The following is a 16,846-nucleotide window of genomic DNA, read 5'->3' as shown; positions in this document are numbered from 1 at the left end:
ACACATTCGATATTGGACTGCATTTGGAACTAAGGATCCAGTTCCTTGAGACGTGCACCCCCTTTAGTCAGAAACTCCTACCAGTCGTCTGGTTGCGGCGAGTGCTGCTGCTATTTCTCTATGTTGCTAAATAAAATGTGGGCCCCTTACAGCACTGGCACCAAGCGTGTTAAAGAAGACAATTATGTAGGCAAAAGTCCTTAAACCACCATTCGAGCTGTATGATATGGAAGATACCGACACCTTGCCTTTATGTTGACAGCCATCATTCTTTATTTTATATGTACACATTATATATAACTTTATAATATATTTTATCTAATACGTAACCTTTCTGAAAGACAAAACAAAAAAATTGGTTGAAAACGGTACAAATATGTACATACAGTGCACATGTGCAATGTATTCTTATCAATGTACACAGTTTGTGAGCATACAAACCAGCATTCTCACATACACAATGGATTCGCTTGAACAGAAAGTCGTCATGAATAAACTACTCCCCCTTGTAGGAGGATCTCCTAAACCTCTTCAAACTGTTCCAGCTGTAAAATGATGATCAAAACACGGCAAATACTAGAGAAATGAGGATTTCAGACTTTAAAGAGCAGAAGTCCCCCGGAATGATCTCTTATGTAGTCAGTTGTCTTGAGTAAAACCAGTGCAGAAAGGAACATAAAAATATCTAAATTTCCTTAAAAATTCTAAAGTGCTTGTAACCCATACTACTTCACAGGCAAAATGTTCTTGTAGCATCCCTTTATGGAAACCATTCCTCCTCTTCTGAGTACAGCCAGTCTCCAGTACACAATGGAGGGCAAGAAGATTTCCAAGTCAACTTCATCCGATCTCAGCAAACAAGATATTTACCTAAAAAAAAAAAAGAAATCTACTAAGGGAAAATAATTTTGGTGCTTTTATACAAGCGATAGGGGTTGCAATTCTATCCTGATCTGCTAAACATTGTACAGAGCTGCATTTCCGGCACACAGGGACTGCTTCGACCTGCTGATTAGCGGGCTGCAGAGTATTGCACACCTGCCAATGTGCTAATGACCAGCGATCCGGAGGAGAAGTCATGAATAGTTTTAACTAGAGATGAGCGAGCATACTCGTCCGAGCTTGATGCTCGTTTGAGTATTAGGGTGCTCGAGATGCTCGTTACTCGAGACGAGCACCACGCGGTACTCGTCTCGATTAAACGAGCACTGACCATTGAATTCAATGGAGCCGGCAATACAGCCGGCTCTATTGAAACCAATGGGCTGCCGGCGTACGCGGGATGAATTGTCGGGAAGAGCTTAAATATATATTGGCTCAGGGGCAGCTCTCAGCTGTCCCTGCGCTGAGCCAATCAGAGGCAGCCCTCACTCACCCATTCATGAATGGGTGTGAGTGAGGGATGCCTCTGATTGGTCAGGCTGTGACCAATCAGAGGCATCTCATTCAGCAGGCGGGGATTTTAAATCCCCGGCTGCTGAATACTACTCACAGCTGTTCAGAGCAGTTCAGGAGAACTGCAGCCTGCTGCGCTGAACTCCGTCTGCCGGGACCAGGTAAGTATATATATATTTTTTATTTTTACACATTTCTGGATGAATTGCAGGGAAGGGCTTATATATTTAACCCCTTCCCGACAATTCATCCCGCGATCGCCGGCAGCCCATTGCTTTCAATGGAGTCGGCTGTATTGCCGGCTCCATTGAATTCAATGGGCTAACATCGTTCTGCCGGGACCAGGTAAGTATATATATATTTTTTATTTTTACACATTTCTGGATGAATTGTAGGGAAGGGCTTATATATTTAAGCCCTTCCCGACAATTCATCCCGCGTACGCCGGCAACCCATTGCTTTCAATAGAGCCGGCTGTATTGCCGGCTCCATTGAATTCAATGGGCTAACATCGTTCTTCTCTGCCACAGCTGTTACAGCTGTGGCAGAGGAGAACGATCTTTACGCTGACATCACGCAAAAAAATGAGCCCTTGCTCAACTACGTCAATGGAAAAATAAAAAAAAGGTATTACGCGCACAAAATGACCGCAGAAAATAACTGAAAAAAATTAAATGTCTTTGAAAAAAAAATAAAATAAAAAGTACAGTAAAAAAAACCCTATACAAGTTTGGTATCGTAGTAATCGTACTGACCCATAGAATAAAGTTATCATGTCGCTTTTGTTGCCGTTTGTGCGCCGTAGAAACAAGATGCACTGAAAGATGGCAAAATCTGTTTTTTTTCTTCATTTTACTCCACTTAGAATTTTTTTTAAAGTTTTTCAGTACATTATATGGTACTTTAAATAGCACCAATGAAAAATACAACTCGTCCCGCAAAAAGCAAGCCCTCATACAGCGACGTCGATGGATTAATAAAGGAGTTATGATTTTTTTTGAAGGGGGGGGGGGGGGGAGGAAAAAACGATAAGTAAATATCATTACCTGCTGCAAACCTTTTCTTAACCAGTGACATCCTATACCCTGATCCAACAAGCTCTATGTCCACTCCTGACAGTGTATGACCTTCACATGTAAACTGTGCAGCAGCTGGAGAGGGAGTGCTGCAATTGCGAAGTGGCTGCCATCGTGCATACAGCTTTCCGTGTCCTGAAATAAATAATCAGATCTCAAACTCCTTTGCAAGACAGCTTTACTTAACAAAACTTGTTTTGCAGTATTTTAAAAGGCCACTAAGTTATCAAACAACTTATCCCATTTGCTGTCACATAAGCACAACTGATAAAAGTACAAATCCCACAAACTAACAAGATCAATCCTTCCTCATGCCCGTTGTGCTGGCGCTGCAGTACAGAAGTGGGAACACTATTGCATAGCTTTTGGGATTGCTCACAATTACATCATTTTTGGGAGGCCTTTCATGCTACAATAGGAAACATCCTACACATGCATACCCCAAAATCTCTGACCCTATACCTCTTCCATCTCTCTGACCTGCCCACTCGCATGTACCGTAAATCGTTACTCAGACACCTAATTAATGCGGCGCATGCATGTATCCCGGTTCTCTGGAAAGCTTTCTCTCCTCCCTCCCCAGTACACTGGGTCCGTAAGGTAGAGGAGATTCAGCGGATGGAAGAACTCACAGCCACTCTGCAGGATAAGAATGATTAATGGCACCAGATGTGGACCCCCTGGGTTGGCTTTCAGCTTAATTCGGAATACAGAGAAGTAATGGGGGGACAATTTAGGCTCTTGGCAGAGTAGTAGGAGCCAAATACAGGAGGTAAAGAGAGAGGAAGTGCCTCCTAATGAATCGGTTGTCTTGACTAATGTAGAGTGATTTGCTATTCGACAACTACTGACATATCAATTGTGCTCAGCACTGCTGTATAATGTCCTATAAGATAATTATTTGTTTGGGTGTTACATAGTACACAATTGGTTTTCTTCATGTGAAGTGTACAGAGAACATCATAGCAGCTAGTCTCCTCCCACCAGCTCAGAGAGAACTGAAAACTGGGAATACAAATGCAGAGGAGAAAACTGATAAAAAAAATGCCATATACTGGTCAGATAGTGTTATTTCTCATGAACACGCAGTAGCTTATTCTGAAAAGTTAGGTATGCTTTAAGATTGAGGAAACACTTTTCAAACAATATTCAGGAATAATGGTGATCAAGTCCACTGAAACTAGCAAAGCTAAGGCAAGAGCTAACGCATGCAGTTTTTAGTGTAATGCCAAATTGTTTCATATCGTTTAATGTACCTTTATCTTCCATTTCCTTCCCAGGTGATGTATTGGGTATTTGCCACAGCACTCTTCTCTCAGAACTGGAAAAAAAAAAGTTTTAAGTTTCTTTGGGAAGGAATGTGAAATTTACCCCCCACCCCAGCAATTCCGCTATTGAGCAGGTGTGAGTATTACCGCATTCGCCATTTGGTACAATAGTAATCTTACATTTATTCTGTGGCAAAGTAGGATTTTGGCAATAGCAAGTTTTACATTGTGCTTTTGTAGATGAAAAGAAGCACTTTTTCATAGAAACAATTTTTTCTTTTTATGGCCCAATGTTAGCAAAATCTTCCAAATACCTGTGGGTTCAAAACACTCACGACACCGCCTATTGAATTCCTTAAAGAGTGTAGTTTCCAAAATTGCGGGTTTTTTTTTTTTTTCTTCTTTGGGTGGAGGGTGGTGCTTTCTAACAATACTGGTACCACAGATGGGTCTGCAAATGCATCATGACATCCAACATTTGTTCCAGCAAAATTTGATTTCCTTCTATTTGGAGCTCTGCTGGGCATCCAACTAGTAGTTTAATTCCACTTATGAGAATTATTCTGCTCAGGAGTAATTGGGTAGCAACTTTTGTGGGGCTTTCTAATAAAAAAATAAATAATTGGTGTCTTTTTAAAGCTAAGATTCTTGGCTTTGAAATTGAAACAACGGCTGATACATATCCCTTAAAGATCCGGAGCTACAGCTGCCTTAAGTTCAGTAGGGGAATACTGAACTTACAGCCTGTCAGTTTCAGCCACTGTGTGCAGAGGAGCGAGGGAGGGGGAGAGAACTCCAGGAGTAGCAGAAAAGATCTGTGATTCTACTGTACATCTTCCTGTCCCAGGGAGGATTGACAATTTTTCTACATGTTATCACATTACTGAGAAAGCATATTTGCTCTCTGATTGTCATATATGGGTTTTCCCCAGAAAAGGAGTAAAATAAGGAGGACTTGCTAAACTAAATGTTCTTCTACACCATTTAACACTGCAGATGCTGCAATCACTGCTGATCGTGGCATCATAGTAACATAGTATGTTAGGCTGCATGAAGACAAAACTAGTTCAGCCTGGCTTAACCTCCCCCATCTAAACGTTTTTAGAGGAAAAAAATAAACATTTTCACAAGCTTTTAAATATTGAAGAAATAAGAAACAAAAACTATACATAATTGCTATTGCCACATCTATATAATTTATCTAGCACAGTAAATTCCGTTTAAAAAAAAAAAAAAAAAAAAAAATTAGTTGTCTCCTGATGATCTCATTTCCACAAAACAGAGAAAAAAATAATTTTGTAAATATCTCAAAATGGCACCCATAAGAATTAAGGTAACCGACAAAAAACAGGCATGTTACAGCGCCGTGAACTGAAAAATAAAAATGCTCTGGTTCTGGAATTTGGTGCCACCCAATTTTCGGTTTCTTTTTTACAAAAAATACAAGTTTATGACCGTCTACAGACGACCGGGTCGGATCCGGCTGTGAGAATTCTCGCAGTGGGATGCAGACCCATGCCGCGGCAGAGACCTGCGGCTCACCCGCTCCCGGAGTATTCTGTTTCCTGCTATGCACCGGCTGCCGGCCAGCCGGCACATGCGCAGAGCGGAGCCGGCCCGTCACCACTTAAATTTTTGTGAGGGGCCTCTTAGAGACCGCCACAGAAATAGAACATGCCGCGATTTGTTTTCCGCGTGTGTTTTCACACGGACAAATCGTTGCAGTCTGCATAGGATTGCGGAATTTCCACCCGTGTGCAGGAGGCTTATATTGTGCAAAAGTGGTAAAGCATAATAAAGCCTCTATAAATTCAGCGTTTTTATAATGACCCATGTAATAAAAGGTAACATAGTTATTTATTTTTATGGCATTCACAGTGTGGTATGACAACAAAAATAGTTAAATTGCCTTTTTTTCCATTGCTCCCATGAAAAAAAAAAAAAAAAAAAGTTATTCAATACATTTGTATCCAGAATTGGATCTTGATTTTGTAAAATATATATACCAAATGCATACCAAAATTAGACATTTCAGTGACTACTTTGCTAAATACTATCCAAAAGCAGTGAGAAAGCAGTCAGTCACTCTAGCTGATGCAGGAGATTAGAGGTCAACGCGGCCCTACTCATGATTCAGAATTAGAGATGAGCGAGTACTCGAGCGAGTAGTGCCTTAGCCGAGTACCCTCCAGCTCATCTCTAAAGATTTGGGGGCCGGGGAGCAACGGAGGGGAGATCTCTCTCCCTCTCTCCCTCTCCCCCCCACTCTCCCCCCCCACTCACTGCCGCAACTCACCTGTCACCCGTGCCAGCAGCCGAATCTTTAGAGACGAGCGGGAGGATACTCAGCTAAGGCAGTACTCACTCGAGTAGTTAGCCTTAGCGAGTATACTCACTTATCTCTATTCAGAATCAAACTGCAAAATATAATTATTCTGAAATTCCTTTGCGTTTCAGCATACTACATACTTGGGCACAGTGTACATACCTTTCCCAGATTCATTCTGCCCATAGTTCGACAGGTTCCCAAAATGGGGTCAGATATGATGGCTACTGACAGCAGAAAAACTGAATACTTAATACTTTCTTACCAGCGAGCTGGAGGATCAAACTTCAAGTTGGATAAGGGTTCATCAAGGGGAAGAAGAATGTGCATATCACACAAAGACGTCAGGTTATGTTTATACTCCAGGCTGAATTCTGTGCAGGTGGCAGTGCAGTTCCAAGATGATGAAAGATGCAAAGGAGCAGCAGAAATGCCAGGCTTAAAAACCTTGAAAAAGGAAAACTGAAGTATAAATTCCTCAAGCATGTCTCATACCATAAGAGTGAGTAATTGAAGGATCAAGGACGTAAAATATTAAATAAGGAGAGGTCGGAGGAAAGAAAAAAAAAAAAAAAATCACCTGATACTTGAGTAAAACAACATTGTAATAAGGAGCAGTGTGCTGTTCGGCCATATTCTGTAGGTGACAAGTCAGCCGTTGCATGTTTAGCCAGAAGTCTTTGCAGTTAAGGTCACTCTGTGACAGGTCACTAGTAAAATCAGAACGAAAAAAAAAAGTTAGACTTCTGAAAAAGCGCTTATATGACATACTGTGAATAATTGTCGCTCCAGGATGTTCTATACTAGTGTGCACACACACACGCACGCACACACACACACACGCACGCACGCACTATAAAAATATATATTACCGATATATAAACATTTATATAATGAATAGCATCTAAAAATTAAAAATTTTAACCTATAGTATATATGCAAGAGTACATGTAGTATATATGCAAACACAATATTTTTTCCTCTGGCTCGTGGCAGCATTGCATGGGAAGTCCAGGCACAAGTACGACTAAAATCAATTTCATGAAAAGCAGATTCGCAAAGCAGCCAAAATGTCAAATTATTGAAAATTACATTTAAACTGCCTAGCCCTGATATAATTAATCTCTCTATATGGCCATCTACATATATCTATATCAGAGCTGGGTGATTAAATTGATTCCTTTCAATTAACTTGCCATTTGGCTGCTGCACAAAGCGTGGCCATTTTGTTGAATTCAGGGCGACCCCTGGCCAAGAAGTCTATTCGAATAGCCAAAAACAATGGGGAAGGTTTAGGAAACTTACTAAAAAGAAAAATTGCCTGTTGTCTATAAAAACAAATCATAGTGCAGATTTCATTTCTTAGTGCTCTTACAAAAATCAAAGCTATGCTGCCATTGGTTGCTACGGGCGGACAGTCTCTCTCAAGACAATTTTATAAAAATTTGCCCCAATATTTTTGTGCAATTTTGGCTAACAGGAGTGATTTAAAGAATAGAATACACAAGACACAGTTTGTGTCTGGCATATTAGCCAAACGGCACTAACCCATTAGACAAAACGGCATTAAAAAAAAAAAAAAAAAAAAATTTTTTTGGCCCATACGAGAGTGTACCTGTCCCCATATCAAGGTGCCCTTCCATAGTGCAGCATAGTTCAATAACAGATCGGCTTTAAATACTAAGTTTTAGCATTCAGTATAATTGTTCAACATTAATAAAGTGATGCATTTAGAACACAGCAGGCCAGAGTAAACGCTGTGCAGACTCTGTTCTATTTTACGTCACTTCTTCCCTGTGACCAAATTTTGTCGCATCTTAGAAAACCCTTCATTTACGTAATTTATTAGCAAACACTGGCCTGTTAAATCCCTCCCTACTTCAGCTCATGTGCTCACCAGTCTTTATTTACTTGGCTGCAACAATGACGTGCCTGTATGCCCACAAGCCCACCAAAGCTAAATCACTGGCCTCAGTGGGCTTGTGTCAGACACTGCTGAGATTAGTGACAAAGTATAGCCCGACAGTTCCCTTAAAGGGGTTCTGACATCAAAAAAAAAAAAATTGTACTCACCTTGCCTGGCCCGATCGCCAGGCATGTCCCCTCCAGCCGGCATCTTCTTCTGTGCCTTTAAAGCAGAGCAGGAGCGGTCAAAAAGACCGCTTCCTGCTCTGGTCCGTCCGTCAGGCACTTCCGAGGTCAACGGACGGACCGCCACAGCAAGCACGTCACAAGCAGTGCTTGCTGTGGGCGGCCCGTCCGTCCGGCTGAACTCCGGAGTGCTGCGCATGCGCAGTGGAGACGCAGCCCGTCCTGACTCCTGTCAGAGGGCACCTCTCCACTGCGCATGCGCGCGATCCCGGAGCGGCGCGGCTCGTGCAGACAGAAGAGGAGGAGCAGCGCCTGCTGGGAGATGACCCCCCGATGTCAACAACAACAAAAGACAAGGTAAGTGTTATCTTTTTATGCTTTAGCAGCCATTAAACCCTGGGTTCTCTGTGTCCATTAGGCAGACCAGGGAACAATGGCTGCTAAAGCATAAAAACCTTATTCATGTCAGAACCCCTTTAACCCATTTATGTGTAATTGTTGTTTAAAGGATAGACCAGTGCATGTAGGTTTTCAATTATGCCATTGTTCCCTTCAAAACATAAAAGGAAGCCGTTAGCTGCCGGAGCTAATGCCCAAATTTTCCCAAGTGTGACACCTAAATCCTTGTTCCTTCCCCTTACCTATACAGAAGATCAGGATTTGTAATGAAATGCTCAACATCGGAGGTGTGGATCAGCCTAAAGCTTAATACAGGAGGTGGACTGGATCCTCCAAACACACGAAGAATACCCCCTGGAAAGGACATTGTGAGCTCTCCTGAGACACGTACCCCCGAGCTGCAGAACAGAAGAAAATGTGGATACTCAATAATTCTATAATCAGAACACAGAATTAGAAAAAGATGTCCTCATTCAGGCAATATAGATTTCTGGGAAATAAGTGAAACAAGACCACTGGATTTTATAATGTTAACGTATCTGCATTCAAAGGCAAGTAAAACATTAAAATAAAAATTAAACTGATAAAAGTTGTTCATTGTATGTCTGCAAACTTACCCCTCTAGTCCTCCATCTTCAAAAACAGCATGCACATACTCTGTGAAGGCAGCTGCCACAGGAAGAGACTCCTGAGATCCAAGAACAACAGGACTGGGACCACGAGATAATCCTGCAAGATGGCAATGGAAATAAAATGCACTTAATGGCTCCAAATACTTTCAGAATAAGTGGCTGTGTGTGTTCATGAGGAATAACACTATTGCCGACCATTATAGAACTTCTATCATGCATTTATCACTAATTTTCCACTTTGAAAAAAGTTCCAGATTCTGCCCCCTGCCTGAACCTCCCGCTCCTCCAGAAAAAACATCATGTAAGACACTAGAGCCGTACTTAGCAGTAAAGTGTTGATTTTAGCAGCTAGAACCAAGTAAACAGTCACTTACTATTCAATACAGCCACATCTATGTGATTCTCTTTCTCCAGCAGCTCACTCCCCAATACCTACCTGTCCATAGTAGTCCATCGGTAGCATCCTTCATTTCCTGTTCTCAGTCACGAAAGGCAGGCATGACTTAACAGGCGGCACGGGGAAGCGAAATTAGAAGAAAGACGCACCTAGAGGTTGGACTTTAGGTAAATAAAGTGAATTGCAGTTTTGCAAGTTACCATATTTGCCATCAGGCAAGTACAGGTTATTTGAAAGATCCATGACCGTGTAAGTTAAAAAGACTAAAAATGATCAGGTGCAGTAGGGCTAAAACAATGGAGTGTACAAAAAAAATCAAATTCTTAAGAAAGACAATCTTTAAAGGGGTTGTCCCGCGCCGAAACGGTTTTTTTTTTTTCCAACAGCCCCCCCGGGTTCGGCGCGAGACAAACCCGATGCAGGGACTTTAAAAAAAAACCGGACAGTGCTTACCTGAATCCCAGCGCTCCGGTGACTTCTTACTTACTCGGTGAAGATGGCCGCCGGGATCTTCTCCCTCGGTGGACCGCAGGGCTTCTGTGCGGTCCATTGCCGATTCCAGCCTCCTGATTGGCTGGAATCGGCACGTGACGGGGCGGAGCTACACGGAGCCGCTCTCCAGCACGAGCGGCCCCATTGAGAAAAGAAGAAGACCGGACTGCGCAAGCGCGTCTAATCCGGCGATTAGACGCTGAAAATTAGCTGGCACCATGGAGACGGGGACGCTAGCAACGGAGCAGGTAAGTGAAAAACTTCTGATAACTTCTGTATGGCTCATAATTAATGCACAATGTACATTACAAAGTGCATTAATATGGCCATGCAGAAGTGTATAGACCCACTTGCTGCCGCGGGACAACCCCTTTAAAGGGATTTTGTCATTAGGCTCACGCTGCCTGATCCACAAGCAACATGTGTGTTTTATTCTGAAACAATGCAGTGTATGAGGATATATACACTTTGAAGTTTAATTCAGATCTGAGTCAAGGGGGCGGGCCACAATGGCTTCTCTCTGCCTGTTGTATGCAGGATGACAGCTCTCTATACACAAGCAGGGAAAGCACCTGTCAGTCTTCAGGCAGTGGGCAGGCAGAGGCTGGCACGATCCACCCCATGTAACATAAAAAGTAGGATCTTTGTAGTTCAGTCTGTACAGTCTATAGAACACAGCGCACATAGCACAGTAGCAAGGCTCCAACTAGTTCTGAGAGGATGGAAAACCAGATATACACGCTACAGAGGGGAAATGCAGGATACAAGTCATAACGGCCAGACATATAGTGTTATTCATCATGTACATGCACAGGGTAATTATTCTGAGAAGTGTTTTTTAAATGTACGAACCAGACAATTATACATATTTTTGCGAAAACTGCTGATACAACAGAATGTTCCAGTGGCATATCTCAATAAAAGGTAAATGGGGAGATAGAGCCATGCCTCCACACCACCACTTAACCCTTTGAGTGGCGGGTTTCTTACCACCCTGTCAGACCCACCAGGGCAGATTTTTAAATGGTCCAACCATTTAATTTCAACTCATTTTGTAGTCGCGTTCCAAGAGCCATAACGTTTTCATTTTTCCATTGACCAGGCCATATGAGGGCTTGTTTTTTTGCGGGACAAGTTGTACTTTTTGATGGCATCATTTTTGGGTATCTATAATGTATTGCATAACTTTTGTAATAAACTTTGTAGGGAGATTGGGGGGGGAAAAAAAAAGAAATTCTGCCATTTGTTTTCTGGATTTCATTTTTACGGGTTCAGTGTGCAGAATAAATAATGTGAGAACGTTATTCTCTGAGTCACACGATTCCGGCGATACAGAGTTTACACAGTTTTTAAGTTTTGCTATAAGGGCTTGGTTTTTGCAGGATGAACTAGTCTTAATTTATCTAATTTTTTGGAACAAGATTTGATCGCTTTTTATTCCATTTTTTCTAGTGGCAAGATTAACAAAATCTGTAATTCTCGCATGTTTTTTATTCTTTTTCGCAACTTTTTCACAGCTTAAAAAAAAAAAAAAAAAAAAAAAAAAAGGAATACAAGTTTAAATCACCCTCCTTTTGCCATATCTAGAATAAAAAAATCTAAATCATAAAAGATACATATTTGGTATTGCCACGTCAATAAATGTCTGATCTATCAAAGTAGTGCATTATTTATCCCGCACGGTGAATGTAGTCTGAAAAAAAATAAATAAAGAACGCCACAAATGCACTTTTTCAGTCAGTCACTCTGTCTCCCGGAAAAAATGCAATAAAAAGCGATCAAAAAGTCGTATGTATTCCGAATTAGTACTAATGAAAACTATGGAACATCTCGCAAAAAATGAGCCCTTGTTCAAGTACGTCGACGGAAAAATAAAAAAAGTTATTGCGCCCAGAAGATGCAGCAGAAAATTAAAAAAAAAATTTAATGTCTTTGAAAAAAAATACAAGTAGTACAGCAAAAAAAAAAAAAACTATACACTTTTGGTAGCGTAGTAATCGTACTGACCCATAGAATAAAGTTATCATGTCGTTTTTGTTGCAGTTTGTGCGCCGTGGAAACAAAACGCACTGAAAGATGGTGGAATGTCTTTTTTTTTTCATTTTACTCCACTTAGAATTTTGTAAAAGTTTTTCAGTACATTATATGGTACATTAAATGGCACCATTGAAAAATACAACTCATTCCGCAAAAAACAAACCCTCATACAGCGGTGTCACTGGATAAATAAAGGAGTTATGATTTTTTAAACGGGGGGAGAAAAAAAGAAAAAGGGGGAAAAAAAAAAAAAGGGGCCATGCCATTAAAGGGGTTAAATAATGTAATAACTTCCTCCTCTGGATCATTAAGACGCAGGGATACCACATATGTAATTTTGTTTTTAAATTTTTACAAAGTAAAAGGGAGACAAGTGTTTTTTTTAAATAATTTTTTTAACTTTTTTTTGTCCCTTTAGGGGACTTCCACAGAGACCAATTAGGACCCCCCTGATCACATTCCGGGGGTCCGATGGTGACAGCCCTTTACATGCTGCAGTCGCATAGACCGCAGCATTTAAAGGGTAAACACAGCAGCGTTTGGAGGTTTTCTCCATTCTCTGCTGTGTAAGAGCCGATGCCCGGCTATCCTCTGACAGAGGGAGCCCCCTCCCTCTGTCAGCCCTTTACATGCTGTGGTCGTATAGACCACGGCAAAGGGTTAGCAGCAGAGATCGGAGGTTTTCTCCATTCTCTGCTGTGTAAAGCTGGTGCCTGGCTTTCCTCTGACAGTCAAGCACCAGCTCTCCCTGCCACAGAGACCATAGGCTGGCTTCTGACAAGCAGATGGTCTCTATGGCAACCTGTAAACAAAGCAGTGCAGGGCTTTAAAAATAGAAGCGGGAGATTGTCGGCAGATCGGCAATATCTTCCTGCTTCTGTTTTTCAAAGTCCTGCCTTGCTCTGTGTGGGTCTGTGCAGGCAGAGAACACTGCCACAGCTTATGGCAGTGTGCTCTGCAGCTCCCATAGTGAAACATAGCCCGGAAATCTTCCAGGCTATATAGCTATAGGCAGCGGAGTTCGTCCCGGAAAATTTCCCGGCGTTGCACTCAAGAGGTTAATGGAAAGGCAGCATTCTTGCAAGTCAATGTCAGACCTTTTAAACAAGCTTTGTAACAATGATTGTAATAATTCCTAGTCATTTTTGCAAGGTTGGTTAAAAAAATCTGACATTGACTTGCAAGAATGCTGCCTTACAATAGGTGGTGCTGTAGAGGCATGCTTCTATCTGCATTTTCCAGAAGGGGTCCCCCCCCACCTTCTAGGTGCTCTTTCTAAGGAGAAACAATATTCTTTTTCACTCAATAAGGTAAAAACACTCAAACAACGTACCATACATTTTTTTTAACAAACATTCTTACCAATAGACAGTCCAGCACTTAAAGTTGGAGGAGAGAAGAGTCCACGGTCACTACTTATACTAGATGAAGTACCAGGAATCAGTAGGGATTGCTTCATAGAGGCTGTCTGGAAACAACATTTGTAGATTGCAACCTGACTGAAGCTGTATGCATGCTATCATACTTTAGAATATGTACAGTAAAAAATCCATTAGGAGCCAAAGACCAAAATAATGTCTGACAGATGATCCAGACTACTGCAACTTTGAAACCTATTGGATAAGACTGTTCTAAATGTTCCCACAATGTGCTTTTACACTACAGAGATTTTCTTTAACAAAGTGTAGTTTAAGTTTTATTTCTAAACCAAGTAGCAAATGTTGTTAAATCCTTAGTGACATGACATTTTCATCTATGATAACGTTGAGGACAGATGGTGTATTGTAGTACAGGAGAGGTCACCTGCAGTCCTATGTAATACCACAGAGAACACAGCGATAACACGGAGGACAGATGAGGTCACCTGCAGTCCTATGTAACAGCACAGAGAACACAATAACAACGCTGAGGACAAATAATGATGTCACCCGCAGTCCTATGTAACACCACAGAGAACACAATAACAACGCTGAGGACAAATAATGATGTCACCCACAGTCCTATGTAATACCACAGAGAACACAGCGATAATGCTGAGGACAGATGAGGTCACCTGCAGTCCTATGTAACAGCACAGAGAACACAATAATAACGCTGAGGACAAATAATGATGTCACCCGCAGTCCTATGTAACACCACAGAGAACACAGCGATAATGCTGAGGACAGATGATGTAATAGATGTGACCTAAAGTCCTATGTAACACCACAGATAACACACAGTAACATGTTCGATAACATGGTATATGTTCATTTATTCTTTACAATAGTCTTTTATATTCATTTATTATGGTTATTGCTAATAAAGACCATATTTATTCTTCATTAAATGTGGTTTGGTGTGTTTTTTGGAAGGTCTATAACAATTTAATTGGATTTACATTGATTCCTATAGAAATAATTACCTCGAGTAGCAATGGTTTCAGGTAAAGCTGATTGCTTTCGGACGGATTACCAATGTTAGTAGAGGTTTTACTGTATTTTTTAAAGCATATTCACACATGCCCATGGCTTACAGAAAGCCTCATAATAACTGAAGTGGTTGTCTGCACGTATGTATTCAGTTTTTTTCCCACCAGCAGCAACCACATTATCAGATGGGAAAAATTCACAATTTAGACCCAGGTCCTAAAAAAGGTACGACCCAGATCCATCAAAAATCCATCATATTTATATGCCATAGTTACATACATAGTATGTTAGGCTGAAAATCAACAATAGTTGGCTGAAATGGGAATACCCCTGTAAGCATTATTAGCAGGGGTGTAGCTAAAGGCTCATGGGCCCGGGTGCAAAAGTTTATCTTGGGGCCCACCAACTTCTCTTAACCTCTTAACGCAGAGGCTTAACTTGAAGCTCCTGGGCCCCAATGCAAAATCTGTAAACAGGACACCCAACTTGCTTTATTCATAGTACTAGGCTCCCTATATGGAGAAGAGAGGCCTTACGGGTCCCCTAAAGCTCCCGGGCCCAGGTGCAACTGCATCCCCTATAGTTACGCCAGTGATTATGGACTAGCCCCAAACCAGAAAATTGCTTTAAAGTGGACTAGGTGGGATCAAGCCTCAGAGGATGTCCAGATCGTCAGATGCTAGCTAATTTTAGAAAAACTTCACGTGTTCCTTTGTACTTACATGGGTATTGCTTCTTTGAGTACGGGAAGCTGCATATGTAGATTCTGTACGGGAACACAGATTGTTGTGGAGTCCAGGGGAGATACCCCAGGAATCTGGGAAGAAAAAAAAAAAAAAAAGGGAAAACACTTATCCCAGACTTTTTGTGTTATATTACATTTTGTACAGTATTCACATTTATTTGTTATAGTAGAAAGAGTTGCAAAAATTGTTGCTGTTAATTGAAACTTGCAGAGATTTCTGACACTTTAAATATTCTGTAGGCTGCTCCTTAGCATCAAACTACAAGCTTGCAGGGTTTTTTTCAGCATTCATCAATAAAGGAGTTAACTGCTTCAGATAACTCAAGAGGGAAGAGCGTTCCAATATTCCGGACACATATCTATTAGACAGAGCAGAGAATAGCTGTAAAGAGCACATCACTGAGGAGGACCCCAAATCACATGGATCGCCCATTCATTTCAATGAGAACTGTGCAATGATTCATGTGTTCAGGAGATTGAACATTTGCTCTTCGGTTGCCTGACGAATTATAGCCGTTTACTGGGCCAGCTTTTTTCAGGGAAATACTTTAGTTTATGTGTTCAGCTTATTTTCAGGGAAATACTTCAAGATAAAAGGATGTTATCTGAAGTGGATAACTCCTTTAACCAGTTAAGGACCAAGCACCTTAAATTTACAGCACTTGGTCCTGGACTGTAATCCCAGACGATAGCAAAAATACGGTGCGGGATTAAAAGCTCCTGCTCCTGTAATGTAGCAGGAGCAGGTCGGGTCCTTGGCTGTCATTGACACCTGAAGACCCATAAGGGCTCATGTCCACGGGGAAAATAGGATTTAGGATCCGCAGCGGATTTCCTGCATGCGGATCCACATCCCATAGGGATGCATTGACCACCCGCGGGTACATAAATACCCGCGGATCGTCAATAAAAGTGATTTTAAAAAAAATGGAGCATGAAAAAATCTGGACCATGCTCCATTTTCATGCGGGTCTCCCGCGGGCTTCTATTGAAGCCTATGGAAGCCGTCCGGATCCGCGGGAGACCTAAAATAGGAATTTAAAGCATTTACTCACCCGCAGCGGACCGCGAAGCTCTTCTCTTCCTCACGGCCGCATCTCCCTTGGTTCGGCTCGGCGGATGTGCCCGGCGCATGCGCGCGGCACGTCGACGACGTGCCGGCGACGTGCCGCCGGCGTCAGGAATTCATCCGCCGGCCGAAAATGAAGATCCGGCCGTGAGGAACAGCTGATCTTCGTCGCCCGCGCCGGAAAGGTAAATGCTTTAAATTCTTATTTTCAGCGCTCATGTCCGCGGGGCAGGAGGGACCCGCTGCAGATTCTACATGGAGAATCTGCAGCGGATCTGATTTTCCCCGTGGACATGAGGCCTAAGAGAAGGCAGAAGGAAAAAAATAAATAAATAAATAGCCCAATGTGGCATGGTGAAAAAAAAATAAATAAAAAAGCAAAATAATTTTGGTAGCCGAATTCACTTTGTGCAAAAAAAAATAAAAATTAACCCACTATCCCCCAATCCAGCCACATCAATTAGAATTATGCTAAGATGAACTTTCAGGTAAACGATGCGAGGCAGCT

General features: G+C 41.8%; 1 protein-coding gene across 2 annotated transcripts in view; it reads right to left on the bottom strand.

Moving 5' to 3' along the window:
- Positions 1-255: 255 nt before the first annotated feature.
- The window catches only part of LOC136628559 (F-BAR domain only protein 1-like), a 138,230-nt gene continuing 121,639 nt past the window's right edge, over positions 256-16,846 (bottom strand). For both annotated transcript variants that reach the window (XM_066604554.1, XM_066604555.1), the window contains 9 exons: positions 15,247-15,341; positions 13,476-13,581; positions 9,173-9,284; positions 8,798-8,953; positions 6,646-6,775; positions 6,331-6,512; positions 3,728-3,792; positions 2,442-2,606; positions 256-870 (listed from right to left, as the gene is read on the bottom strand). In XM_066604554.1, coding sequence (XP_066460651.1) covers positions 851-870; positions 2,442-2,606; positions 3,728-3,792; positions 6,331-6,512; positions 6,646-6,775; positions 8,798-8,953; positions 9,173-9,284; positions 13,476-13,581; positions 15,247-15,341 — 1,031 coding nt within the window. In that variant the 3' untranslated portion in view covers positions 256-850. The remainder of the gene's footprint in view (positions 871-2,441; positions 2,607-3,727; positions 3,793-6,330; positions 6,513-6,645; positions 6,776-8,797; positions 8,954-9,172; positions 9,285-13,475; positions 13,582-15,246; positions 15,342-16,846) is intronic.

The sequence above is a fragment of the Eleutherodactylus coqui genome, chromosome 5 (assembly GCF_035609145.1).
Source record: "Eleutherodactylus coqui strain aEleCoq1 chromosome 5, aEleCoq1.hap1, whole genome shotgun sequence".
Taxonomy (NCBI): Eukaryota; Metazoa; Chordata; class Amphibia; order Anura; family Eleutherodactylidae; genus Eleutherodactylus; species Eleutherodactylus coqui.
This window is presented reverse-complemented; position numbering and strand designations above follow the sequence as displayed.